The sequence below is a fragment of the Xylocopa sonorina genome, chromosome 2, assembly GCF_050948175.1.
Source record: "Xylocopa sonorina isolate GNS202 chromosome 2, iyXylSono1_principal, whole genome shotgun sequence".
In the NCBI taxonomy this organism is placed as follows: domain Eukaryota; kingdom Metazoa; phylum Arthropoda; class Insecta; order Hymenoptera; family Apidae; genus Xylocopa; species Xylocopa sonorina.
Genome location: NC_135194.1, coordinates 7,386,736 through 7,413,635, shown reverse-complemented (window position 1 = coordinate 7,413,635; position 26,900 = coordinate 7,386,736). Strand labels below are relative to the sequence as shown.

At 33.4% G+C, this 26,900-nt stretch overlaps 2 protein-coding genes across 2 annotated transcripts; one reads left to right on the top strand and one right to left on the bottom strand.

Moving 5' to 3' along the window:
- Positions 1-325: 325 nt before the first annotated feature.
- Positions 326-26,900, bottom strand: Lerp (lysosomal enzyme receptor protein). The gene is made up of 15 exons (XM_076910647.1): positions 26,470-26,900; positions 25,735-25,963; positions 25,438-25,592; positions 25,045-25,325; positions 24,694-24,844; positions 24,333-24,600; positions 23,991-24,232; positions 23,692-23,895; positions 23,479-23,622; positions 23,225-23,398; positions 22,921-23,098; positions 22,766-22,836; positions 1,206-1,329; positions 605-753; positions 326-484 (listed from the first exon to the last, which is right to left on the bottom strand). Exons 1-15 carry the CDS (start codon positions 26,527-26,529, stop codon positions 395-397), a joined length of 2,520 nt encoding a protein of 839 aa, XP_076766762.1. The 5' UTR covers positions 26,530-26,900; the 3' UTR covers positions 326-394.
- On the top strand, positions 6,470-21,269 carry Tl (toll like receptor). The gene is made up of 6 exons (XM_076910633.1): positions 6,470-6,580; positions 16,422-16,650; positions 17,481-18,484; positions 18,607-18,925; positions 19,142-19,723; positions 20,107-21,269. Exons 2-6 carry the CDS (start codon positions 16,456-16,458, stop codon positions 21,229-21,231), a joined length of 3,225 nt encoding a protein of 1,074 aa, XP_076766748.1. The 5' UTR covers positions 6,470-6,580; positions 16,422-16,455; the 3' UTR covers positions 21,232-21,269.

The window sequence follows — 26,900 nt, the reverse complement described above, 5'->3', positions numbered from 1 at the left end:
AAGAAATCGAAATTAACAATTCTACGTAACAAACAAAATTAATTTTCACTAAAGTATTAGTAACAAAATCATAAGTCTTCAGTTTCTAAACGAACCATCTACCCGTCGCTTATCGTTCAAGTAAATAATTAAAAAAAAAGAAAATCTTCTTGTAGCAAAGTTCTGCGAAAAATAAAATTTCATATCAGTTATTAACTACATAAATGTGTCAGTACAAAAAAGGCACGTCTATGCCTTTATGGCACGGAATTGTATTAGGATCGAAGAAGGCTTTCGCCGTAAACATCGCGGTCAGCGCAAGCGAAAATCAAGAAAGCAGATTTGCAAAAAGTACGCGTATTCGATAAACGTATACATTAAGTAGGGAATAAAATCGAACAAAAACGAAATGTGATTACGCGTTCAAAAGATCATCGTCACTATCTGTTTGACATTGCGTGGGGTCAACGTCGAGCAAGAGACGAGCTTCCTCCGTGGTGTCGACCTAAGGTAAAAGACATAAGAACTTTACCAATGAAATAATTTCATATTTACATGTATAATGTAAAACAAAATAATTGTTTAATAATTGCTGATAATTCAGTTAGTAATTTTAACAGCATACCCTGCAATATTGAACGCGACCATTGCCTCTTCTCGATGAACATGAATTGAAACAGGAGCGCAAGCACGCTCTTTTATCGGGATCTCGAAAATAAAGCAGTGCTGCTACCAAGACGATAACAGTCAGTGCGATGCCTACCATCGTGTCAGCTGAAATAGATGAACGACTGTTTCAAATAATTATCACTAATGAACGTTCCGTAAAAATAACGAAAGCGTGTTAAGTATTAAAGCCGATATTGAGGTTGATAAAATTCGCTTCTCCTCTGCTTTGGTATATTTTACTTCCACTTTTCCACTCTGCTAGCAATAACAGCTTCATAATTTTGTCGAATTAAAACCTGAACTAATACAATTGTTATTTAAAAGAATTATACAAATAAAAAATTCAACAATCTATGTTACAGTAGAACGTGACAAATATTTATATTTGGTGATCATTTTTTAACTGTATCTAATGATTTTAATTGAAGAATGTCGATTTTTCGAGCCTCCATTGACGTTATATGTACTGAATTACTTTTCTCGTTGATTCGAACAATTATTTACGAATGGAATATATCTAGTTGTTAGTTGAGAGAATAGTTATTAGTTATACGTACTGTGATTAGGAGAAATGTGCTCGGCGCTTTGGTCTATGCTCGTAGGAAATTGGATACTTGATCGACAGGCATTGGTGCAAGTTACGTTTGTGTGCCATTCGAATTCTGCGCCGCATGACGACTCCTGCATTTAAAAAATAAAAGAAAGTCGGATTAGATATGTTACGTAATAAATAAACACGTATATCTTCCGGCATCTGTTCGAGAAACTGGAATTTACATTTACTTAGATTTACCGTTTTCCTAAACCATCGATCGTTAGGAATATATTATCATCGTTATAAACAATTGACATTAATTACTCTTCGTATTTCATATTTGCATTTTAAACAAGTAAAGAAATTATAAACGAATCAGTTGGTACTTTACTATCACGTAAAAAAGGGAAAATGTAGATTTCTAATTAGAACATACAAGACGTTCCTTTCATTGTTATTAATTTTCAATAATTTACTAACTTTTCGTTCATCTTCTTAACCGACAAGAGATACGTTATTTTATTTTATATGAGATAACATATTAATAATTTGTCAAGTGATCTTAAAATCTGCGTTCAATTAGAACATTACAAGAATACGTACGTGTATATTCTATATACATTATATACATGTAGATGTTTATATTTTTACACACTTTTATCCTAGACTTATCTATAAGTGCTATAGATAAATTTGCAAATTACATTTTCAATATTACGCTGCCGAAGATGGAGAATATTCATGTGTTCAATTAGATACGTAGTTTAAGATAATTTATATTACGCAATAGTACTCGAACAGAGCTCAAATATCGATACCTAACGGCATTCTTTGTTTCATATTGGAAAATAATGATTGATAAAAATAACACGTAACAAAAAATGAAACGTGGACGTATATTTTACCCTTAAATAAGATATACCCTTATATAAAATACCCTTAAGTAAGATATATTTTCAATTTCATTTATACTCTCAATGTTTACTTTTTGTATGCTACGCACGGACACAAAAATTTAGAAACAGGAATGTACGATAAAATAAAACAATTTAATGCAATAACTATTATCGTCGAGTCACGATTGCTAGCTGAATTACGCGAATGTCAGAATTGACATTTCATATCCATTACTTTGCTTTATCTCGTCAAGATTTCTCAAAAATGAATGACAGGTTAATTCTCCTACATTAGCTGACTGAAAATTCTCCAGGTGGTCGCATTAGAGCTAAGGACTCTCGAAAAAAGTATTTCACCATTAAGATGCAAGAATGATACATATTGTTGCAAACAACTGAATAAACAAATTCATAATGTAATAATAAGCAACTGATATTCGATCGCATATACTTTAACATGTTTGTAATTAAGATAGGAAAAAATGTTCTTTTCTGCAGTCTTCCTTCAATTTTTATGTTATTTTATGACACAATGGTCATTTTTAACGATGTACTGAACGAACAGACACTTTTAGAATTCTTTTTACATTATAAAAAGATGGAATTAAAAAATTTATTCAGTACAGTCCATGTACCTTATTTAATTAGATATTTTAAATAAAATAGTAGGATTAACTGCATTCGAATAATCCTTACCAAAGAATTACAGAATACGTAAACTTTCTCACGAAAAGCTGAACATATAGGCTCGTTCGTTGGGAAAATTTCTAACTTTTACCACTGAATAAATTGCCAGGTAGAAAAGCGAAACAAATGGCGCTATGAATCCCGTATACTTCGGAAATTCCACGCGCACAGGAAAATCCTACTCTTTAGAAGTAGTAAATGCTCTATATGTATGTTCAAACTTGTTAGACGACATGTTAATGTTCCATTAATCGTGTATAATCACTAACATTGAGTCACTAAAAAAAAAAAAGATATAATTAAACCTTGATACCATCGGAGACTTCATACTAATGTTCTAAAGGCTTCACATTTATTCCTGTCGTGTGTATCTCTGCAAACATTATACACAATTGACTACAACTATACTTCATGGTATTTTATACTTGAATTTGAGAAGTATTTTGTAAAAAATACAACGCAGATGAGTAGAACAATATTCATTATAAATAAGATGCATTACAAGAAGACTATTATGCGCTGATGAAGAGCAGGAACGCGTGTAGAAAATAACTAAATTGTTGTGTTCTAAGGTACGTAGGAAGAGCCACTGAAAAGAACGAAAACAAATAATACGTATAGAGAATAAATCTCTAATAATCGTCTAGAGAATAGAAAATCATCTTACGAGGTCTTTTAAGGGGAAATTAAATTTGTTTAAACAGGCAATACTTCTCATAGCGAGAAGGAGTTGCCGTTGAAAAAAAATCGACTGCAGGGAAACACATTATTCCAGGCCATGTGACGACCAGAACTTTGCAGGAACAAAAATGTCCCGTCACATCTGGGTATTCGTGACTTACTAGCTCTACGTGTGTACTTTGAAATCGCTGCACCAAAAAGGTTGAAAACCACCCCTCGAATGTATGTCGCGTTTTTATTGTTCTTCATCTGACCTGTGCACAGTTCATGAATATTCTTATGCTCCACACGGGGTAAGTCACGCGACTTAGGTACTTCTGAATGCAGGAAAGGTGCTGGAAAAAAATCTATGAATGGCAAAGAGGGCCTCCGTTTCCATTTTTTTCTTAATGTCGATCTTCTCTCTTCTCTACGACAATGCAAATACAAACGAGCAACCATAAGGAAGTGCTCTCTTAGCTTGTAAAGTAAGAAAAGTGAAGAGCTTTTTAAGGATTTTATCTTACGTCAGAGAGGGGAAATCCTGACATGACTTTCTTCAACAAATATGTATGAAGTAAAAAGTACAACAAGGGACCACATGTTCAGGGAATGCTTGGAAGCCCTTTATAGAAACTGGTCTGGTTTTTCTGGTCGCAGCGATCTTACCTCTTCGTGTACGTTCTAAGATGTTCAATTCTTAAATAATATTATTAATTTTCAGTGAATGTTTACTTCCACCTTTGCTTTGGAGGAAATTTAAATATATTATTATGTTACTGACTCTATCCAAGTATATAGGGGCTACTTTATAGGTAAATATAAAATAGACGACTTTGCTGAATGACTCAGAGTGAATCTAAAATAGTAAAACGGACCCTCACGATTCTCATGAAAAACTACCTATAAATACTATTGTGCGTTGAGAGTAGGTATCATAATATTACTGCAACTTTATGAGTATGCTACAATATAAATACTTTGAGAAGCATTTGAAAGTTGCGGAAAATATTTCACAAGAATTCCAAGCAGACTAGAAAAATAAATGTTTCTTTCTCGTAACGAATCTCTTCTTCCCTTTAAAAATTGTTCACAATTAATAAGAAGAAAATATATATCTAGACACGCTATCATTGTAAAGTCGTCGAACAAAACTGAATGTAATTTTACGAGATTGATAGCATTCTTTGAATCGTATAGAGAGGAAGAAATTTGTTAACGATGAGACATTTATGATCTCTCGATAACTCCATGGTTCGTCAAAATATTTGTTGTAAGTAGTTTAGGAAGAGTTTCCACGTTTCATCAGATGGGCTCTTCCCATGATGACTAGTAATCACTGATTACCCTTTGCTCCCTGATGTAAATAAATAAGTAAAGCGCATGTCCGATACGACTTCGGTTTTATCAAATTATAGTTGACGTATATGTTGTACGAACTACGTCACTAATTAATACTGCGCGTTAATATCAAACTTCAGATTGTATCAGCACGCGTGACAGTCGTTTAATGTCGATTCTACTTGCTACTTTTTTTGTACAATTTGTTTCTTAATTCTTTTTACTCTCTTCTTCTCCTCCCTCTCTCTCTCTCTCTCTCTCTCTCTCTCTCTCTCTCTCTTTCTCTCTCTCTCTCTCTCTCTCTCTCTCTCTCTCTCTCTCTCTCTCTCTCTCTCTCTCTCTCTATTCCATACTGATATGATAATTATCGTGCTTAATTCATTAAATAACATGCTGTTAGGCCAATCGTAATGGATAATTCCCGCCGTTAAAAATAATTGACATTAGAATGCTTCGCAAAATATTGAACAAAATAATAACGCGCTTTGCAATTGTAACCAGCAATCTCTTTCTCTTGCTCCTTTTTATTTTCGCTCAGATAAAAATTAAATTGTTCCGAAATAATTAAAGTGTGATGCGTTCTCTCGTGTTACAATTCAAATTTATGTTGCAGTTCAAGGTATAGCGTTATTTATTTAAAATTAAGCATAATCCCAGATGATTATGAAAAGACTAGCGAACTTTTGTTAAAAACATATTTTTGTTAAACCAACAGAAACAGCTCAAACATAGCGGCAGCTAGTTGTAATACAGAGAAGTTGCTTGTTTGAATTCTAATGCTTGGTGTAACACTAAATAGAAATATACCAGCCAATCAGAAATAAGGCCATTAAATTGAGCCACTTCCAATTGGACGATCGCCGACTCGTACCTGTGTTAGTATCACGAGGCGCCAGAATCCAAGCAACTGCACTTTACTGCACGCACATATCACTTGCGTGTGTCAGTTTTCATTTCAGAATCTACTATATAACAATTACATTGATAGACAGTAATGATAGCACTATACAAATAAAAGAAGAGTCATTTATAACCCCCCTACATAGTAGATACATCACATCACCTGTATCTGTAAAGTACAAAATCTGTATTTATATTTAAGTATAACATCGTTAAAACTAAATGCAAATTCCCTCGTATGCATCACTTATGTATATCAGCTTTCATCCTAGAATTTGTTATATAATAATTAAATTGAGAGACAGCAATGGTAGCGCTATACAAATAAAACAAGAGTCCTCCGTAATCCCCCTATATAGTAAGTACAAAGTTTGCATTTATATTTAAACGTGATATCGTTAATATTAAATGCAAATTGTCTTGTACCGTTTGCCGTCTGATAAAGAAAGAAATTTCCAACGGAGATTTCGTTCCGTTCATGAAATTCCGCATGCAGGGCTTCCCCCCACTACAGATTCACGGGCAACATATACGTATTTAGCAGATTACTCCCACCCTACCACCACCAGCGCCAATTCACTTATTGGGTCGTGGATCACGTGGTACACCACCGTCATTTCGAGTTCGGACTCGCAGCGAAGCAGCAGTACGTGTCGAGTTGCGTTCGGCGCGCGTCATGCGTACAGGTCTTTGTTCAAGTTCGATGTGTCGAATTTGATATTCGTGCGAAATTTGTTCTCGATCCATCGTCGACAGTGTTGCACTTCTCGCGATCGCATCGTACCTCGAATTGCGCGCACGTGGAAAGTATGCGCAGTGTGATTTGAACGAATTCGGTTTGAAACGGAAAGTAAACAAAACACAGCAAGCGACGACGAATGATCGGAACAACTAGTCTCCTACAGTGAATCCGGTAAGTGAAACATTCCGTTTCGATAGTTTTAACAAGTGTCCCGTTACTATGTACAATCGATCTGCGAGTATCGATTGTAACTCTACCGAGTAATTCCTCCATGCTTGCACGCGGCTACAGAAGCAAACAAGTAATTGATTCGAAATTTTCGTCGAATCTTTTCTACCTTGCTTTCGATTCTGTATGGTTACAAAATTTTATGGTTACGTTGTCGACTGTTTCTCTATTCATATCGTGACGTATTATAGAAGTTTACATTTCCTATGATGTGTTTTCCGGGAAACAGTTAACCTTTAGTTTGCAATGCTTGTTGGCGATAAGCTGTCGCGACGAGTATCTTCTTTCTGCCATCAATTTCTTCATTCGAAATTCACGCGAATTTTCCTAAGCTCTTCGTTATCTTTAACGGATATATTAGTAAACAAAGGTTTAGCAGCTTGGTCACGTGGTCGCCCGAACTTCATTTTTTTTATCGATTTGCGATGAACTAATGTTACTAAGCAAACTGGGAAGTTCGATATGATTTTATTATCGCCGTTGAATAATTGTTAGGGACATCGAAATAGCTGAATATATTAAGTTTGAGGCATATTTAAGCAGACTTGTATTATGCTTTAGAGCATAGAATATTTAATTACATTGGATTAATTAAAGTATGAAAAGAAAATATAAGTTTTATGTATATGCATTTAAATAATTTTGATTGCGAGCAGTTATATATATATAGATGTTTCAACTCACAAAGGATTAGAATTCATTTATGAATAAATAATTAGCTATTCAACGTATTGCATGATTGAGTATGCACTTTCCTTACACTTTAGTCGTCCCATCGGCAATTTATAAACTGAATTTATTATACTGAATAGTTCCTCTCTAAATTATTATTGCATTTTATCTATCTATTATAGATAACTACACATCTGGTAAATGACAGTATAATATAATAGCGCATTTTTGTAATTGGATATATTATTCATCTACTTCTCTTTACACATTCTATGAGATTTATCGATTCAACAAAAGAGAATATTCATAAATTGTTTAAATTCATTATTCAAGATTAATTGCAGATACGACAAAGCTAAGAAGAAGATAACAACAAAACCATATTATTCCTATTATTGTTACATTATTCAAAATAACAAAGAGATGCTATACGTTATATATTAGACACTCTAAATAAAAAATTAAATTTTTCTCGTTTAATCCCATTTAATTATTTACAAATATCGTAAAAACTCTAAAATTCAATTCGATATATTTTCTATTTTATACTCCCACAATTGCAGACTCATGTTCATGGTTGATTTTTCCTACAGAATATTCAAATAGTTTAAGGAGAACTAATCGATCGCTACTTCTTCGAGGAATCGATTTCTCGCATCGAATACTATAATTACAACTCTGGTGCATAGAGAATATGAAACAGATGGAAATAACACGTTGGCGGTGTGCAAAAAAGATTACAGTGTTGTTGCATTTTGAGAAACGCGGTTCGTAGAAAGCACTTAAAAATAAACAGAAAATAATCTATATGATAATGTAAAACGTTTAGCAATATTTTCAATATCCGAGGCACACAATATGCTCGTTGCTTTTGTAGTACCACCAGTCCCTTAAAAACCGGTATTCTCAATCGTGGTTTCTGCGAACCGAATAGCTATTTGAGCGATTGCAAAATTTATACGTCTGATAATTCTACCTCTACCTGCTGCAGTTATTACAATAAGTATAAAATTTGAATTCTACCATAAAGCATCGTTGATATCGTTAATAATTCAATATTATCTTTAGTTTATCGTAAATTCAAAGTACAACGAACAGTATACGCAAGTAAAGTAATGGACATTCTTCAATTAGCACCAATTATGGGGGACAGAAGTGTTAAAATGTTTCAAAGAAACAGACCTCCAAACAGACGATGATAACAAAGAAGCGGAAAAATGTTTATAGAATAAATATAATAAACGCAAATATTTGTGAAAATACCGCGGTATAAGTATTAATATTAACAGATTTGTTATTTCGATAAATTATAATAAATAGAAATTTGTTTTCTTTTTTTGAGACGAAGATAAAAATTTGCAGTTTTTTTCGTGTTCATCAGAATTTAACGATTCTATTAAAAGAACAATAAAAATGTATAAAACATATGGCTTACATGCAGCAATGCAAATTGCAGCTGTAACGCATCCCGTTACTAGTTTTCCGCTTCATTTTCTTTGAATTACTCCATCAATTAGCGTAAAGTAATAGTTCAGAAAGTTATGCAATAGTACATGTTTAAAAATTACAGTTAATTGATGCCCAGTAAAAGTAACGAATAATTAGAGATAAAAATTGTCAGACAGAGAAACAACTCTTGTATCGAGCAAGTTTAACGAGCCATAAAATTGTTCTTATACATATAAATTCTTTCTCACGATACATCTATACTTGTTACCAATTACTAATTTTTGTTTTTTAAACAAATGAACATTCAAATTGATTTTCAAAAGTAACGTTATCCAAAACTGCCCTGCATCATGCAGTTATCTTTCCTTTACCATTAGAAAACTATTGGCTAAATATTCGAAGGCTAATGTACTTATCACGCTTGAGGATTACGTGATAAACTAATCTCACAGCAAATAGTGCATGCAAACAAACGCATAATAGTCAACAAAATATCCATCTGATTTAATAATGGAAAAATTATATTTAATTTTTATTAATCATCTTAGATTTCGTATGCTCGTAAATAGTTCAAATATTTACTGTAATCAATAGCTCGTCGGTAGATCTCTAAAAATTCACGATATAATATAAAATCAAGATGATTGTAATCGAATTAATTGCACCGTTACTTATCAACAAATAAGTATCTTAGTTATCGGAATTTGTCTAATTCGTAAAATGTGTTTATAATTCGAAAGCATATATGGAATCACAACTTTTAAGTATGCACAAGTTATTCATAATTCACATGCGAATCACATGGAAAATAATACGTTTCAATGACCGTCATGAAATGACTGTCGACTGAAATTGAACCGAGCGCATCAATAAAATATTGCAAACTTGTTACGACCAAAAAAATACGACGATAACGTTCCTCTTTCGTTTTTTTATATTTCTATCTGGTTTTCAACATTATATAACGACAAATTTTATTTGAACTTATTTGAAAGCAACACTATGACACCATGCTTTAGCGGTTGAAAACAAAGGTCAGTTGCAATTGTTCTATATATAGCTCATTTTACGAATCAAGAATTTCCATTCGATTTCGAAAGCAACAGTTTTCTTTTTTTTAATTATCATTCCAATTTCGATCGTTGTTATAGTTACTAGTTTAATATACACGAAATAAATTTAGTTAACCAGAATAATATGACAATATTCAATTTCTAATATTTAAAATAACTCGTATATTATTATTTAGTTATTTTACATTCATTATTAATAGTAACACCAATTTAATTCTAATTTTAAATATCAAGCCACATTACATATCGTCCGTATACTGATAAAAGTGGCCGACCACAAAGAAATATCTATGATGTCTCTGAAACTAAGAGTTCAAAGTATTTATGCAACAATGGTAAAACTGGAAAATTAAATTATTTAATTTGTCGGAAATATCCTTTGCTTGTCGCATTATTGCTTACTATTATTATTAGAATTACTATCGAACTTGCATATTCGTTTACTATTAAATCATGATTTAACGCTTCTAATATTTACAGTCGCCAATTCGCGGGCTGTTTAAAAACGAATCGCAAAGTGACCATATAGATCGATTAAAGAGCATTATCAGTGCTTATGTAACAGAGTGTGTAATGTTTAATTAAGATATCTTTTCTCAAGAGACATTCGTGCTCGTCTTCGCGAAGCAAACAAATTTCAAGCCGCTCGAGGGCTTAGAAATACACTTTTATCGAAAGTTTCGCGCTTTCAGAAAGGATCTTCTCGAGGACCTTCTGCATTGTTATTGTTCGCGTACGACTTTTAAAATCTGATCGGAGAAACATCCGTTCCTTTGGATAAAATTATACGCTTGCAGCGTACAACACGGACCTACGTAAACCTGAACAGGTTCTCCCGGCAAGCGTGCAAAAGAGCAAAGTGAACGCCATTCGACCTTGGTATCGCTAAATCAGACACTGAATCTGTATAGTGGGTACCTGTTCACGACACGGTACGATTACATGCAATTAATAGAACTGTGTACGATTCGCGACACGGTTATCACGCTGGAAGTTATCTCTTTACCAATTGAAAATTCGAAGAATCACGGAATTAATATTTTTAGCTCTTTTGCGACCTACGTTCTTTGAAGGAGAAGACGTAGACTAATCTCGATATTGAAATTAGAATCATAAAGTTCATCTTCCAGTTCCATTAATTCCACCCAGTAGAATAAAATTCTTGTATCCAGCTGCTGAATTTTAGGTTTTTTTATACAATTTTGAATATACTAGAAATATTAATTAGGTAATAGATTTAGGTGAAATATCCTGCATAGTTTAATACGAGGTTTATCAACGGGTCATTTTGATACCTCTGAGAAAACTTTTCGTTAACTTTCTTCAAGAAAATTATTCCCGTATTTTATGAGATTATTTTAATTTAATTAGAGATTAGATTTGCGATTATATGTCTTAAAATACTCTCATAAGATACGGCAGTAATTTTCTTGAAGAAAATTAACCAAAGGTTTTCTCAGAGGGGTCAAAACGACTCCTTGGTAAACCTAATGTTAAATTTCTTTCTCTGGAATTGTAGAAAAAATGTACTCGTACGTTATTAAGAAATTGAAAACGTACATTTCTGTTTAAATATTAGAAAAAAGTGTAGTAAATTATAGTTTCATTTCATGACTCAGGCGAACGATATTTACTCGTTTCATGATAAAAAAAATATAGTTTTTCCAACTGTTGGAAACATTATTTCGCCATTGTTACTGGTTTATCCAATCACGTTACATAAAATATAATAAACGAAAAAGGAGATCGCAAATCTTTTGTTCGAGAGATCTAACGTGCATGTTGGTTCAATTTTACGTCACGTCGCATTAATAAACGCAAAGCAACCAAAACACTTCGTTTGCAGTGTTACGTATTAATGTTTCCGTCACGATTCTTAACGAGTAAAGATATCACTAGTGCTGTGTTTAAATCGCGCATAGAAATCTCGATAGCGAAAGTTTCCCAACAATCGTCTGTACTGCATCGAATCGAACAGATGCTACATACAGGGTCGTGTTTGAAAAATGGATAATCTGTGTACTTGGAACCGAGAAAACTGGGTCGTTAAGAAAATCTAAACATGGAGGCGTACACGGTAATTTTATCTGGTACGTTTTAACGCGCACTGACCTACTCTTAAATTCTTCAAATATTTCAATTACGTCCTCTAATATCGCTTTATAGTAGCATTTAGATACGGCGATAGCGTAATTACTCGAGTGACAATGAGAATCATGCTTCCATCTGAAACAAGCCGTGCGAGGCGCAAAACAAATTTACTATCTATTGCGAAATGTATCCGAAATAAGCTGTACGGCATTAGTCTTAAAGATAAGCTTTTACAATTGCGTATTTTCAAATCAGAATGCGCGTAAAATGATATCTGAAGAAAGCTGACAGCACATTAATTACAAGGATCTTTCTTCAAATTGTTTGATAAGCAATTTTCATAATTCTGTAGACTTTAACTTGAACAAAAAAATTGAATAAATATTTAAATTGTACAGAAAAATAAATATCCGAGAGTTCAACAAATGCAAAATATTCTAATTTGGTAATTTACATTTTGCACAAAATGTAACATAATAACATAATTAAATATATTTACATTTTTAGTTATACGTTGACCTCATTTTGCATAGCAATTACTAGATCGTATCACACGAGGGGACTACACGCACTAAAAAACCACGTCTTTCTCGTACCTATTTATAATCAATTTCACAGATATCATTCAGAATTCCCGCAATTATAATTATCGTTTAATTGTCCAGCAGTTTCGAACCGCGAATGCTCATCTTTTTTCAATGAGATCGTCGCACTTTAGATGGACACACTCTCGTTGAAAGACGGATGTTATCATTGATGTTGCAACGTCCGTCGCGCAGCAACATTGTAATGCACACGAGCAATGACACGACGCGCTGGATGACAAATCCTACGATACCTCTTTCACTCGCACGCGTCGATACGGATGTTGTTGCATTTCATCAGCTTTTATAGTCGTAATCACAGATCTCTACCATTCGACACGTAAAAGACATTGGAATCTTAATATTTTAGTATGTATTACTCTATACTATCTTTTATAAAAACATTCCACTAACTATAAAACGTAGATATACATAAAATACACCTTGCAGTTATTTTGAAGCATTTATACTGATCATTCGATATCTGTTTTTTTCTCAAATTCTCAGTTGTACTCTCAATGTACAGTATAGATAGAAAATGATCGTTTTCCTATCGTCCATCTTGTTTTTATGAACACTTCTCTAATTGTGCAAGTCATAACTAATTTAATCCTGTTAATTAGAATCAGTACGATTTTACAATAATGTCGATTAACTAATTATTATTACATTATCCGAAAACCCAAAAGTATCCTAACACACAGTACTATTTAAACTGGAAGCCGTTTTAAAGAACCAGAAAAGGTGTCATTATTTTATTTTTCTTTTAATCAATTTACGCTTTCTTAAATTCATCCAGCCAATAAAGAATGTTCGCACCTTTCTACGCACGAACTACTCTTCACATTGCGCTATTAGTTGTTTAAATAAACGACAGAGAAGCGTAGGCTGTTTAAGAATCAACCAAAGGCCAGACGTACCGCGAGTATGTTTCTCAGAACCGCCAGACACTCGTAATTAAAACCTCCCGCATTTATTTCAACAATTTTTCCCATTTTCTTATCACGTTTGACCTTCATCAATGCTCGTTCGCATGCATGCACCTGCGTACGCATTACGCATCCCAGCAATGACTCGTGAAACGAGGCGTGTCTCGTTTCGAGCTGCCGCGTGTAACTCGAGTCGTTAGCCCGCGCGCATCACGCGTTGAATACTATCGCGGATGATTCGATACGTGGCGAGCATGATCCTTCGACGTTCCCGCCGTAGATCGTGACACATTTCGTTCGTTTTGTTCAGACCTCGGCCGCTAAACCAGCGAGCAGTAAAACCTAATCGAGAAACGCTCGTGACGAAAGTTGATTGCGAAATCACTCCCGAAGTCTGTTCTTTGTCGAAGGACAGAGGCTGTCGCGTTTACGTAGGCCCTGCGATTGTGTACAAACGTGCATTATACTCTCTAGATATCAGGCTTTAGTCAGCTATGCGATTTTTAACAACCCTTTAACTGTGCGCGTGGCTTATAAACGGCATATTAAAGTTATAGCCAGAGGTGGTATATAAACAACACGTTAAGTTTTGCCAATATCAAATAGCGATAATATTAAATGTCACTAAAAAGAAAAATAAAGTAAATACAATAGAAAGAATCTTTTAAAATAAAACATCGCGTCAGAATATCGGATTAGAATGTATATACTTGTTTTCATTTTATTATATGTAACCTGTATTTAAAGTAGTCGGAAACTTGTTGGAAGATAAGATAATTGGAATGAAAGTACTATGCCTTCGAAGAGTACATGAATTGCAGAATATTTGATTGTATACTTTTATGATTCGAATAGTATTATTGAGTATTCAATTCAACTTAAGCCAAAACTTAACTCGAATTTTGATTATTGTAATTTCTATTGTTGATATTAGCGAATTTTCATATTGCTTAATATTTGAACTCTTAGACGAACATTTTTGTATATAAGCAAATAAAAGAACGTTCCACGAGTTATTTTCGTAACAATTAGGAGAATATGCTGCTTTTAATATCTTTTAGTATGCCTGAATTGTGGCGTGTAACTAGTTTTTAGTTAATGGAGGGAATATCAGATGTTTATATTAATCATGGGCAAGGTTAATTGATATAATCGTATACGTTACGTCACTCGGTGACGCATGATGAAGATAAAAAAAATTTTCTAAAAATGACACCTTTTCTCCGAAATTTAATAGTATGCAGACAGGCTGTTTTTATACAAATATTTTGACAGCCATAAAAGATGTTACTTTTTTCCAAGAATAATAATCACATTCTCTGCAATAAAAAAAAGTTAAATAAGGAAAAAGTTTGATGAAATGGCAAACGATATGACTCGATAAGAGAAAAGAAGAAACAAACACTAAGAAATCAATTATTTCAATAAAATTATTTAAAAAATTTTAACACCAGTTCTATATAAGTTAACTGAGTATATATAATGCAATTCAGAGCGGAGAGAAAGTAACAAGTTTTCTATCGACATTGGCTATATATTATCTTCCAAGTACACTCAAACTTGTTTTTACGCGAGGGATAGGAATCGCATAAAAAAGATCACATAAAACAGAATATCTTGAAACTTTATAAGTAGCTATAAAATATGTTCGCTACGGGTTTAAAAAAAGGATTTTTTATACGGTAAATAGGGACCTCATAAAAAAAATCCCACATAGAAAATATGTCAAGGAAAATCTCACGACATAGCTAGAAATTGGTTTTTCAAACAAGGAAAAATTGAAGTTACACACCACAACGTTATTATATTAGAAATATTCTAAGGATTTTAAAAAGTGAGTCAACATCACAATTTGCAAGTTATTTTGGCAGTCATCTATTGTTCTCTTTTTAAATTACATTCTACAATTAATTTTTATTCATAATATACGTTTGACAACAGGTTTGAGTGTAATCCCAAAAAGCAATGATACCAATATTTCATTGAAAATCTTACAGGATACTCTACCGCGAGTAATAATTAGTTTCCAAAATGGCGGCTAGTAAAGCATCCAGTATAGCGAATGATTGTTGTTCACCTTGCATTATATATAAAAAGTACACGTCATTTATCGAGTACTGTTTGCGGAAGGAATGTATCAAAATGTTTCAATTCCATTTACCGAGAATCCACTCTGTATCAAGGGAATATAAGAACTGTTTATTTCTAACAGCGATAAAAAAGAAAAGACCGGAGCACGTCAAGTTGTTTGTACGAAAAGCAAACTAAAATTTTTAATGCGTAGGTCGATTATAAAAGAAATAACATTTCTTTCGGTTAGGCTATTTTTATAATTTTACCGCAATAAAATTAAATGGATGTCTTTTGTTACACATATATATATATATATATATATATATATATATATATATATATATATATATATATATATATATATATATATATATATATGAAATATTCACTTCTTTCAGCTGAGACAAAAACCCTCAATGTTTCCTCAATAATTCTCTGACTCGAGATATATTTAAGCTCGAAAATTTCGAACTCGATCTGCTTACTGTCTTCCACGTCTTCATATACTCGTGATTTTATCGTGCTACACTTTATGCAAGTTCCACCGTACTGTTCAAACAAATAAAATAAAAAATTTGTAAGCGAACACATCATCGTCCAACCACTCGTCTCATCTCCAAACGATCCCAACGACCAACACGAAAAACGAAAGATTTCCACCATCCGATCTTCCCACGTTATTCGCCATCGAAACAGTCCAATTATTAATTGAAACTGTTTCTATCCTCGTATACCGAGAAGCTGTTGTTCGGGCAACCAGAAAAGTTCACGTTTTAACCGAACTACCATTTTCTGACCGCAACAGCGAGGAAATCACCGCCGTTTAATCTGTTCCGCACCGCCATTTCCGATTCACGTTTGTATCGTGAAAAAGATTTTCATGAATGAACAGCCGTCGTTTTCTACTTGGCAGTGTGGGTCGATTGTGGATCAGGAAACGGCGCAGAATGATAGGATCGTCGCGACGGTTGTGGAGCGTCCTCTGGATCGTGTTCGCGGCGTGCTTCTCTGTCGACAGCAAATGTCCGAAGCAGCCGAACTGCATCTGCCACTCGAGCAGCGAGAATGATTTCGAGCTGCAGTGCTCAACAAGGAACGAGCTGGACTTCATCGTGAACGTCGAGCGGGAGGAATACATTCAGGTAAGGACGGGTGACTCATTGATTTTTAAATCGCGCAGAGGCACGCATCATCGAGGAACGTAACTGTACCTCTGTAGTTTCACGCAAGAAACGACCTTTCTCTGAATCATATGTTAGGATCGATTTACTTTGAATCGTTTTCCTTCATCCCAAGCAATGTTGTGGAACAAACTTTTCGTATATTCGCATCGACGAGATAGAATTGAGTTCCCTTTGTTCCGTTTAGCTCTTCGCGTGTTTTTATCCGCTGACACCTTACTGGTGCACAACTTTCCTATTGTTCTGTGTTTTGTAATTTGAATAATTGAGTAATGATGCCTTGTTCAGTCTCGCGTTGGACAAGAGATGAATTCGTAATTGTTGAAATTATTTTTAGTACCTAGTTTCGTAAATGAATGGTATATCGTTTTGAAACGGGACGATTGACTTCGTCTAATGTTTAAATTAGCAAAGATTACATCACTTCTATCAAATTTACAATTTCCTTAAAATTGTACAAAATGTAACAGATTTCGAAGCGTTCAAATCATAACTCTAGGCAATATCTTGTTACTGTTTCATTCCTTCAATTTTCTCCAGAAAGAGACTTTCACTTTTCGTTATATAATATCGTAATAAAACACGCGGAGAAAACTACCGCAGCCATTATGTGAAAAAGAAAATTCCTTAGCAACGCAGTACGCGGTATATCCATATACAATTCTAAAATATTAATCTATACTCTAATTCTCCCCAAAAAAAATGATTTAACGACAAAATATTATAATCAATTCTACTAAACAAGTTGTTGTACCATGTTTGATTCACCAAGAACGGCCCAATTTTTTCAGATACGATGTCACATGTCCTCGGAATGGAGCAACTTCCATTTGTCCAACTTGCTACCGACGGGCGATATAAAGTCGATGCATTTCAAGATGTGCGATTTGCCGACGAACGAGAGCCTCGGAGAAATCGCGAGCAAACTCGGCGCACGGAACGTGGAGCATTTGGTATTCCAATCTCGAGTCAATCTGACCAGCACCCTCGAAAAAAAGCACCTAATGGGTTTCCCGAAATTGAAACACTTGGTTCTGTTCAACAACGGCCTGACCAATCTCAGCGCTGATTTGTTCGAGTACCTGCCGAATTTGAGTAGGCTCATTTTACTAGACAACAATGTGCGGCTAACGGCTGGAATCTTCGACAGCACGCCCAACTTGACAGTGCTCGAACTGGGTAGCAACAGGATGAAGAGCCTCGAGTCTAACGTGTTCGATCCGTTGAGTAAATTGCGGTTCCTGAATTTATGGAAGAACAATTTCGAGGAGATCAAACCGGGCACGTTCGACAAGCTCGTGTCCCTGAATTCCCTGGATCTGAACTCGAACGATTTGATCACCTTGCCCAAGGATATTTTCGCGAAACTGGAGAAACTCGAGGCTTTAAATTTGTACAACAACAACTTTGCACCGTACTCTTTACCGGAGGGCTTACTGCGACACAATGTTAAATTACAGACCATAAATCTGTCTAGTAACAAAAGGAACATGACGACTTTACCGGACGGTTTGTTCATGAACTTGACAGAGCTGGAGGCGGTTCAGTTGAGAAGGAACGGTCTCATCCAAGTGCCAGCGGATCTGTTTCGCGGTTGCGTTTCATTGAGGAACATCAGTTTGGAGAGAAATTATATCGAGTGGCTTCCCGAGGATCTATTTGAAAACTTGACGAACTTGTCCTTGTTGGACCTTAATTTTAATGAACTGACATCGTTGCCTGACAGAATTTTCTCCACTTTGAAAAACTTGTCCAAGTTGGATTTATCGAAGAATCATCTTACATCAATATCTAGGTGAGTTCATCGCTACAAGTTAGAAACGTATAGAAAAAACCTTCAAAATCAAACTGCATATAATTTTATGTACTTATTGTATTTTTGTTTATTACAATTTTTTATTATTTTTAATATTTCAGACATTTGTTTAGCAATTTAAAAAACCTTCAAGTTTTGGATATGCAAGAAAATCAACTAAAAACAATTGAGGACACGAGTTTCTATTCATTGCTTAATTTAAGGGTTGCAATATTCTCAAACAATCAACTAACGTTAAACTCTTCATTATTCGCCTTCATCGATGAATATGGACCGACATCACCTTTCCATAAATGTAAAGACCTAGAAGAATTGCATCTGAGGAATAACAATATCTCGCAGATATTTAAGGACTGGGTCTTAACCAATTCAAACTTACGAAAACTAGATCTCTCGTTTAATCAGATAAAATACATAGAGGTAAGTTGTTCCTTTCAACAAGATTTCTTCCTAATCTCAGTTTCACCATTTTTTTTATATAAGATAAGGTAGATCACCAAAATAATTAATTATAGATAATTCGAATAATTATAAATAATGTTTAGTGCCTTATTTTAAATTAATGCCTGATAAACTTTTATCCCCAAAGTTTAACTGACATTACGCCACAATGTTCTCAAAGAAATTTCATTTCAGACCCCAGATCTGCAATTCTTTTCCAATACTATTGAAGTGGACCTCAGGCACAACCAAATAGAGTTCATCGACCTGCAATTAGCTGAGGGAATAGCCATATCACGACACGAGGGTCGGAACGTAATAATATTGATAGATAACAATCCAATAGTTTGCGATTGTAACTTGTACAATTTTCTTCGTTACTTGGACGGAGACATGAATTCCAACGTTCGAGGCTACTTTAATATAATACCAGGCAACATGACTTGTCAAAGTCCCGAATGGATCCAGGGCATCAAAGTGACGAATTTGACATTTAGATCACTAAAGTGTGAAGTGTTAGATGGTTGTCCAGAAAAGTGTTCGTGTTGGAGAAAACCCTACGACAAAGCGTTCTTGGTTGATTGTTCGCATAGAAACCTAACATCCGTACCGCGAAGTATCAAGTGCCTGCCGGGCTACCACTTCGAATTGAATTTGTCGAACAATAAATTGACCAGATTCGAAATTGATTCGAAGAATAAACAAATATCCAAACTATTGTTATCGAACAATAACATCTATGATATATCTGTGAACGAATTGCCACTAAATATGAAGGTGTGTAATATGAAAATCTTTAAGGCCTTCAACCCTTTGACTACGGCAAAGTTTGAGACGCATCAGTCGTACCATACAAAACAATATTATTCATGCTTTTGTATTCTGCATTGTTGCATTGCAATTTTTCTAATCGTCTTTAGGAACCTACAACATCACAAGCGCAAATTTTCCAAGCGCCTCTAGTATTAGAAACGCAAGTTTTCTATAAGCACCAACAGTAGTCAAAGGGTTAAATTAATTCTGTGTAAGATCTACTGTCTTCAACATTCATCCCTTAAATTGCTATTATCGCCATAACATAATCATTCTTAGCAAAATCAACTATATTTTTAAAGTATGGACTGTGGAAACGAATGCTATTAATCTCTGAAATGTTTCAGGTTTTGGAGCTAGACAACAATAATATCACTAGATTAAACTCGGATGTTTTGAGTTTCATGAACGCTTCGTCAATGACGCTGACATTGCACGATAACCCATGGACGTGCGATTGCAACGCAATCGATTTCCTAAATTTCGTGCAAACAAAAGTGAATCATATCATTAATCCCTTACTGATCAAATGTAAAGACGGCACCATTCCGATGTTGAAAATGATCGCGACAGACCTCTGTCCAACGGACACAATAATGATCGTAGGCGCGAGCTTGGCGATAGCTATCAGTGGATTAATAATCGGTTTGTTGGCGGCATTGTATTACCGGTATCAACAGGAGATCAAGGTTTGGTTGTATGCGCACCAATGCTGCTTATGGTTGGTAACGGAGGACGAGTTGGACAAAGATAAATTGTACGACGCGTTCATCAGTTATTCGCACAAGGACGAGGACTTCGTTGTCAACGAGTTGGTACCGAAGCTGGAGAACGGTCCCAGGTCATTCAAACTGTGTTTGCATTTCCGTGACTGGCTAGCTGGCGAATGGATACCAACGCAGATCGCGCGTTCCGTCGAAGATTCCAAACGGACGATAGTAATTCTGTCTCCTAATTTCTTGGAAAGTGTTTGGGGTCGAATGGAGTTCAGAGCGGCACACAGTCAAGCGCTCAGCGAGGGCAGAGCAAGGGTCATTTTAATTCTCTACGGTGAGATTGGCCCTACCGATGATTTGGATCCGGAACTTAAGGCGTACCTTAGTATGAACACGTATGTGAAATGGGGCGATCCTTGGTTCTGGGACAAATTGCGGTATGCGTTACCACATCCGCCAGAATTAACGAAGAACGCTATAAGAAAAAAAATCTTTGAGAAACATCAACCGTGCATACATATCAACGGAGAGAAGAAAGAGCTGATTTATCCAATCAGCGTCCCTGAGACGCCACCAGCGACGAGCACTCCACCAGCTGACACTCTTAAGCTCTTTATATGTGACGAGAAAGATAAAGAGATGAAAGATGATCTCGATAATTTGTCACCCACGAATGTTAACGCTAAACTCATTTGCTCACCAAAAGAATTGATGCAGAATAACATACTGAATACGGTACAATGTACCACCGTATGATGAATACATTCAAGAATATACGAAAGTTTTAAGAATGAGATTTCAATTTGATAAAATCGCTCATTAATTACTCACTTTGTGCTTTATCAACTTGAAACAGTCTTATTTTTCCTATGACTCTACTATAACTGAGATTAATCATTTTCGCATAGAAATTGCATGTTATCAACCGCATTCATAAACCATTCTGATTTAGTAATTAGTTGACATCTGTTAATATGCATAGCACTGTCAGGGGCATTTCATTTTTATTTTGTGAAGACAAAATTCATTTCATCATCTTGTAGATTTATGAATTCTGAAACTGAACTGTTTAATCAATTTTTAATTATCAATATAAGTGAGTATAATGATCACATGAACAAATTTAGTTTTTAGAGTATGAATAAAAAAATTGTAAATAAGTATTTTTTTATAATTTTATAGGATGATTCAAACTTGAAATGTGTTGCCATTAATTACTACTCAAATAGACACGAGCATCGAATTAAATACTATTTAAGTTATATATTTCCATTTAGTCATTAAATTATAGTGTGTGCTTTATGTATGTATACTATATATTTTCATCCATTATCTATGTATGTGTATGTGTGTATACAAATTATACATTTTTACACGTAAGTGACCTGATAGTTTCGTTTAATATTTGTAAATCATTATTGTATGTAATCTTTACAGTGTTTAAGATACTATTGCATACACAACATTTCACAAGATTTGATTAAGTATACATGCATAAATAAGAATCAATAGGTTATAGTATGACTCAATTTAATTTAATTTTCAATTTAAGTTTAAGTATAAAACGTATAACTATATTCATATATACGTTCTATACTCTATACTTTAGACATACTATATTACTATATACACACTACCTTATTGCTCAATTTTATGAGCTCGGATTTCCTCTCATAATCACGCATATTAAACATCAAAAAAGTTAAATTGTTTATGTTTCAATAAATAATCATAAATATATAAATTAAAAACAACTTGAAAGTATAAACGAAGAATCTCATTACGAATTATTAACGTCGCTGTTTCTGATTCTATATCGATGTTAGAACTTAATGTTAAATAAGTACCTGCGAAATAAACATTCACTAATCTTTTGCAAATATTGCAATATTTAACTACATGCTTCCTAATTCGAATTATTAATCATATTTTCATAATTTTTCAAAGAAAATTACACGTACGCGTAACTCAAATTCTTTTTGTATAAAAAATATAAATGTACAGAGAATAGGTTTACAAAATTTTAATCCAATCACAATGCACTGCAATAAAACATGCAAGCCTTTAAATACAGTGCTGCAAAATTTTGTGCTTCTGATTGTAATATAACGTAATTAAAAACATGTATTACACAAAATTATGTAGCTGGTATTTTTCAGGATAATTACTTGTTGTTTTTACACTGTGAAAGAGGTAATAGTGATTGTGCATACTTGAATATTTCACTTCCAAATTGATAGACACCGAATAAACAAAATCAATTTTCTTAAAACAAATTATTTTTACTCACCCATAACAGTTCTGGTACACCAATTCCTATGGACTCGTTACATGTAAATCGTACGTCTGATGCATAGGAACCTGATTAAACAAAAAACAACAACATACCATTAACGTATAACTTAATATTATTCATAAAAAGTGTATTCAACATATATTACTTACTGTTTGGGCATTTGCTACCGTTAGAGTACTGAACTTTAATTACATCTCTGCCATAATCGAAAATTACATTTGCCAATGATCCATAGCTATCATTTCCTTGGCAGATAGCAGAACCACCGCAGATCTTTTGTCCACCACATATGCTTATACTATATTCTTTCCCCTGCTTGTTTTTTACCTATAGATTTACATCTAATAATTATTAATTTTTCTAAATGGATAGAGCCGTATTACTTCAGTTGTATTATTTCAATTGTCGAAAACGGACATTTTATATGACATGGTGTAATATCGATCAACTTACATAGTATACTTTTTTACTTTTATGTAATAAAGAAAGATTACATTCATTTGAAAGTAATTGATCTTTTATAATACAAGAAGAAGTCCAGTTTCCCATTGTAGCTCCACATGTTATACTTGTTTTCCATTCAAACACATAAGTACAGTCCTCATATTTTTTAAATTCTGGTAATCCCTTTACAAATTAATTATAAAGTAATTACATAATTACAACTAATATTGTAAAATCATTTTATCACTATTATGTGTACATACCTTATCATTATTATAACATGGAAATGTAATATTCGAAGATATTAATTTTTCTGGATTTTCAGGACATAATGATCCATCGACGTAACGTAACACTGTTTGATAATTTTTATCTAATATAGGACTTTCTTTTGGAAACCCTAAACTCTGAAAATAATATAAATATTTTCATTTTGTTTTACATATAATTTAGATAAGTTTATAACAATTACTTACAACTTCATTTACATATTTGTTATCCGAATTTAACGAAGTCTTGCAAACTGCACTACCATGTGCACATGTTAAATCTGGTACAGGGACCAGCGGTCTGCACACATTTATGTGAAATTCAGTTTTATTCACTTTTACAATATAATTACTAGTAGACTTTATCAACGAACTCAAGTTTATCTCATCATCATCTGTCGCACACTTTATCTACATGATACAAATTTTTTACACCTTTTAGCGATATGAGCAATATTACGTATGCAACAATTGACACAGAACTGTATGAAAAAATATTTGCTAACCCTTTTTTCACAAACTAGGTTAGTGTTCCAATGTATAATTAATTGACAAGGATTTTGCTCCATAACAAATGGTTCGTGGGAGGATCCTTCTGCACCACAGAAAAATGCAATAATTGTATAATGTCGTTGTCCATTTCCACATAAATCTCCATCTGTGTAATTTAAATATGGTCCACCTTCTGCCCACATTAAATTTTTATTAACTTTTCCCATAGATGTACTATTTGTGGTAAGGCAAACTCCTAAATATAAAAATAAGGCATTGCTTCATTATCCTCCTAGTGACTATTATCCTCCACAAAAAAAGTTAATGATAGTAAGATATAAAATAATTTAAATAACCTGTTTCTTGTACACATGTCACATTTTCAGGTGATTTGCATACACCAAATTTATATTCCATGCCATTCTTTGCTGTTGTATGAAAAGTTTTGTTCATTAACGAGCGCAAATCGTATGTAAAATTAGTGAGAGGGTTGTTCACTATACATTTGCCAGTAGCTATTGCACTACGGTTACGTAAAGATTCTACACTACAAGCTGCTGCAGTTTCCCATATTATTTGGTAATGACATTCTTCGGCTCCTCTGATATATTCAGGAATTGAATCCTAAGGAAGCATAAGAGAAAAAGAGAGAGGTAAAACCTTATAGAAAAAAGGTACAAAATAACAAATTAACAAATGTTACATTATAGCATTTACCATAGCTTCAAAATTACATATAAAAGTGATAGTAGTCCTAATATGTGGCACTGAATTTCTCGCTGTGCATACATTTCCATCTTGATATTTAATTTTCAGTTTTCCATCCTCTACAATTGGCGAACTCTGTACGTCGCCTAAATTTTCATATCTATGACAAAATTTTATTATATGAATCTTAAACAATACATTTTATTAAGTATAATGGAAGTTAATTTACTATGATTAAAATAAGATTGCTATTTTTTTGTTTTTAATAATTATAATGTTAGTATCGTCACATAAACTGTGAAAGAAGAGCCCACTATTTAATGTAACAACTGTTCTTAACTTTAAGATACCCAGGCATACCTAGATTCCAAAGAACCTGTCTGATTAACTTTCTGTAAACAGGCACCCGAGTGTATTTGACACAGGGCATTGTATTCATATATCACAGAGTGGCAAACATTTAATATAATTTTTGGTGATGTTCTATTACCCATATGGATAACATAATTTTGTGAATATCTTGTTAAAGGTGATAAATCATAATGCAGTCCGTTATCTACTACTGTACAATTTTTTTCAATTCGAGGTCCACACGCAAGCACAGTTTTCCATATCATGAATATATTACACTGTTCTAATTCCTAAAATATTAATAATTATGTGTATTTTAATAATTACATCCTAATAATTACAATTGTAACCAATCAATTACAAAAGTCATTTCATCTCTTATATAATTACATATATACGTACATAAGAAAATAACTCAGGAAGAGAATTATTCCCAGCTTTATAATCACATTGCATAATAATACGTACAATATACTTAGATTTTGGTGTACATTCATCACCTGTGAATATAAATGTCATTCTTCCATTTTCTATATTTACTTCTGGTGGCATTTTTCCTAAAATAGTGAACCAAAAATGCATTAATAGACAATAAACGCACAAGCTAACTTTGACACTTTAGATATATATTCTTTGCTGAACAACATTTTTGCGTAAGAATATATTTTTATTTTATGCTATTTTAATAATATATAACACCTATTCCCTTTTCTTCTTTGTTCCTCAATAAGCAAATCCCATATCCATCTTTTCCATTGCATTTTTCTTTTAATGGTGAACACAACTGTAATCTTATAGTTTCATTTAAAGGCTCATGATTTAAAATAACATCTTTCATGGGGTCTACAAGACTTGTAAAGTTGAAAGAAATGACTTTCAAAACAGGTTCATGAATTACGCAGAAATTATCACTTGCTACTAGTTTATCCTGTATGAAATAAATACAATAAAGCTTAAATATATCAATGATAAGTTAATAATATAGTAATGCTAATTTATTTAACTTCCTTATATGATAATTAAAAGTATACGGATTAGTATAGTAATAAATAACTCATTGTGCAAAAATTCTACAATATACAACAATTTATTGAGATCAATTGTTAAATAAAGCGGTATACAAATATAGCCCAAAATTAAATTAAATCTGGACATTGTTTGAATCATTTAGTTACTAAATGTAATTTAGGAAAGAATAAAATGAATGAAATATTATAAATAAAGAATAAAAGTAGTAGAATAAGTTCATAATTCTATACATTTTGAAAGCACACAACTGTTCAGTCACTGTATCATAAACATGCTAGTAGATAAGACTGATTAGATTTCTAGTACTTTTTTTTAAAATAGTAATGCAACGAAATATTACATTTTTCTTATAATTAAAATTAAAATAATAAATCATAGTAATAAAAGGATACATTTAATACGTACGCCAAAAAGAACAACAGTTGCAAGACAGTAAAAAGATAGTAAAATGTTTAACTTGTACATTTCTTTTCTTTGTTCAATCGTGGATTAATCACATTGTAAATATTTAACGCATTAACGTACATAACAATATTATTCGTAGCGAATTGTTGCGGAAAGTAAATCTTTATCGTTCAATGATAAAACGCAAACGGAAGAGCCGAACCACTTTAACTGAATGAAGCAATCTATATTTCCAGGTTGGATATCTTTAAATCATAGATCGGTTACGGGTCAAGGCATAATGCATTAAACTTAATGACAGTTGAAATATCTACTGGCTGTTGGTAAAAACATTACATGCATTTTTCAGTGGCAAACTAATTAATACATACAGTGCCACTAGATAGAGTCACTTTCCATTGCATGGTCGCCAATCTCTATTTGTATTACTA

What these genes read in the sequence shown, in the direction of transcription:
- Tl (XM_076910633.1), top strand. Translation starts at nt 16,456, where the DNA reads ATGATAGGATCGTCGCGACGGTTGTGGAGCGTCCTCTGGATCGTGTTC. An exon ending in AGCGGGAGGAATACATTCAG is followed by an intron (nt 16,651 to 17,480) that starts GTAAGGACGGGT and finishes CAATTTTTTCAG; the next exon opens with ATACGATGTCACATGTCCTC. An exon ending in ATCAGATAAAATACATAGAG is followed by an intron (nt 18,926 to 19,141) that starts GTAAGTTGTTCC and finishes ATTTCATTTCAG; the next exon opens with ACCCCAGATCTGCAATTCTT.
- Lerp (XM_076910647.1), bottom strand. Translation starts at nt 26,529, where the DNA reads ATGTACAAGTTAAACATTTTACTATCTTTTTACTGTCTTGCAACTGTT. An exon ending in CGGTAGCAAATGCCCAAACA is followed by an intron (nt 22,837 to 22,920) that starts GTAAGTAATATA and finishes TTGTTTAATCAG; the next exon opens with GTTCCTATGCATCAGACGTA. An exon ending in GTCGCGTTCAATATTGCAGG is followed by an intron (nt 485 to 604) that starts GTATGCTGTTAA and finishes CTTTTACCTTAG; the next exon opens with GTCGACACCACGGAGGAAGC.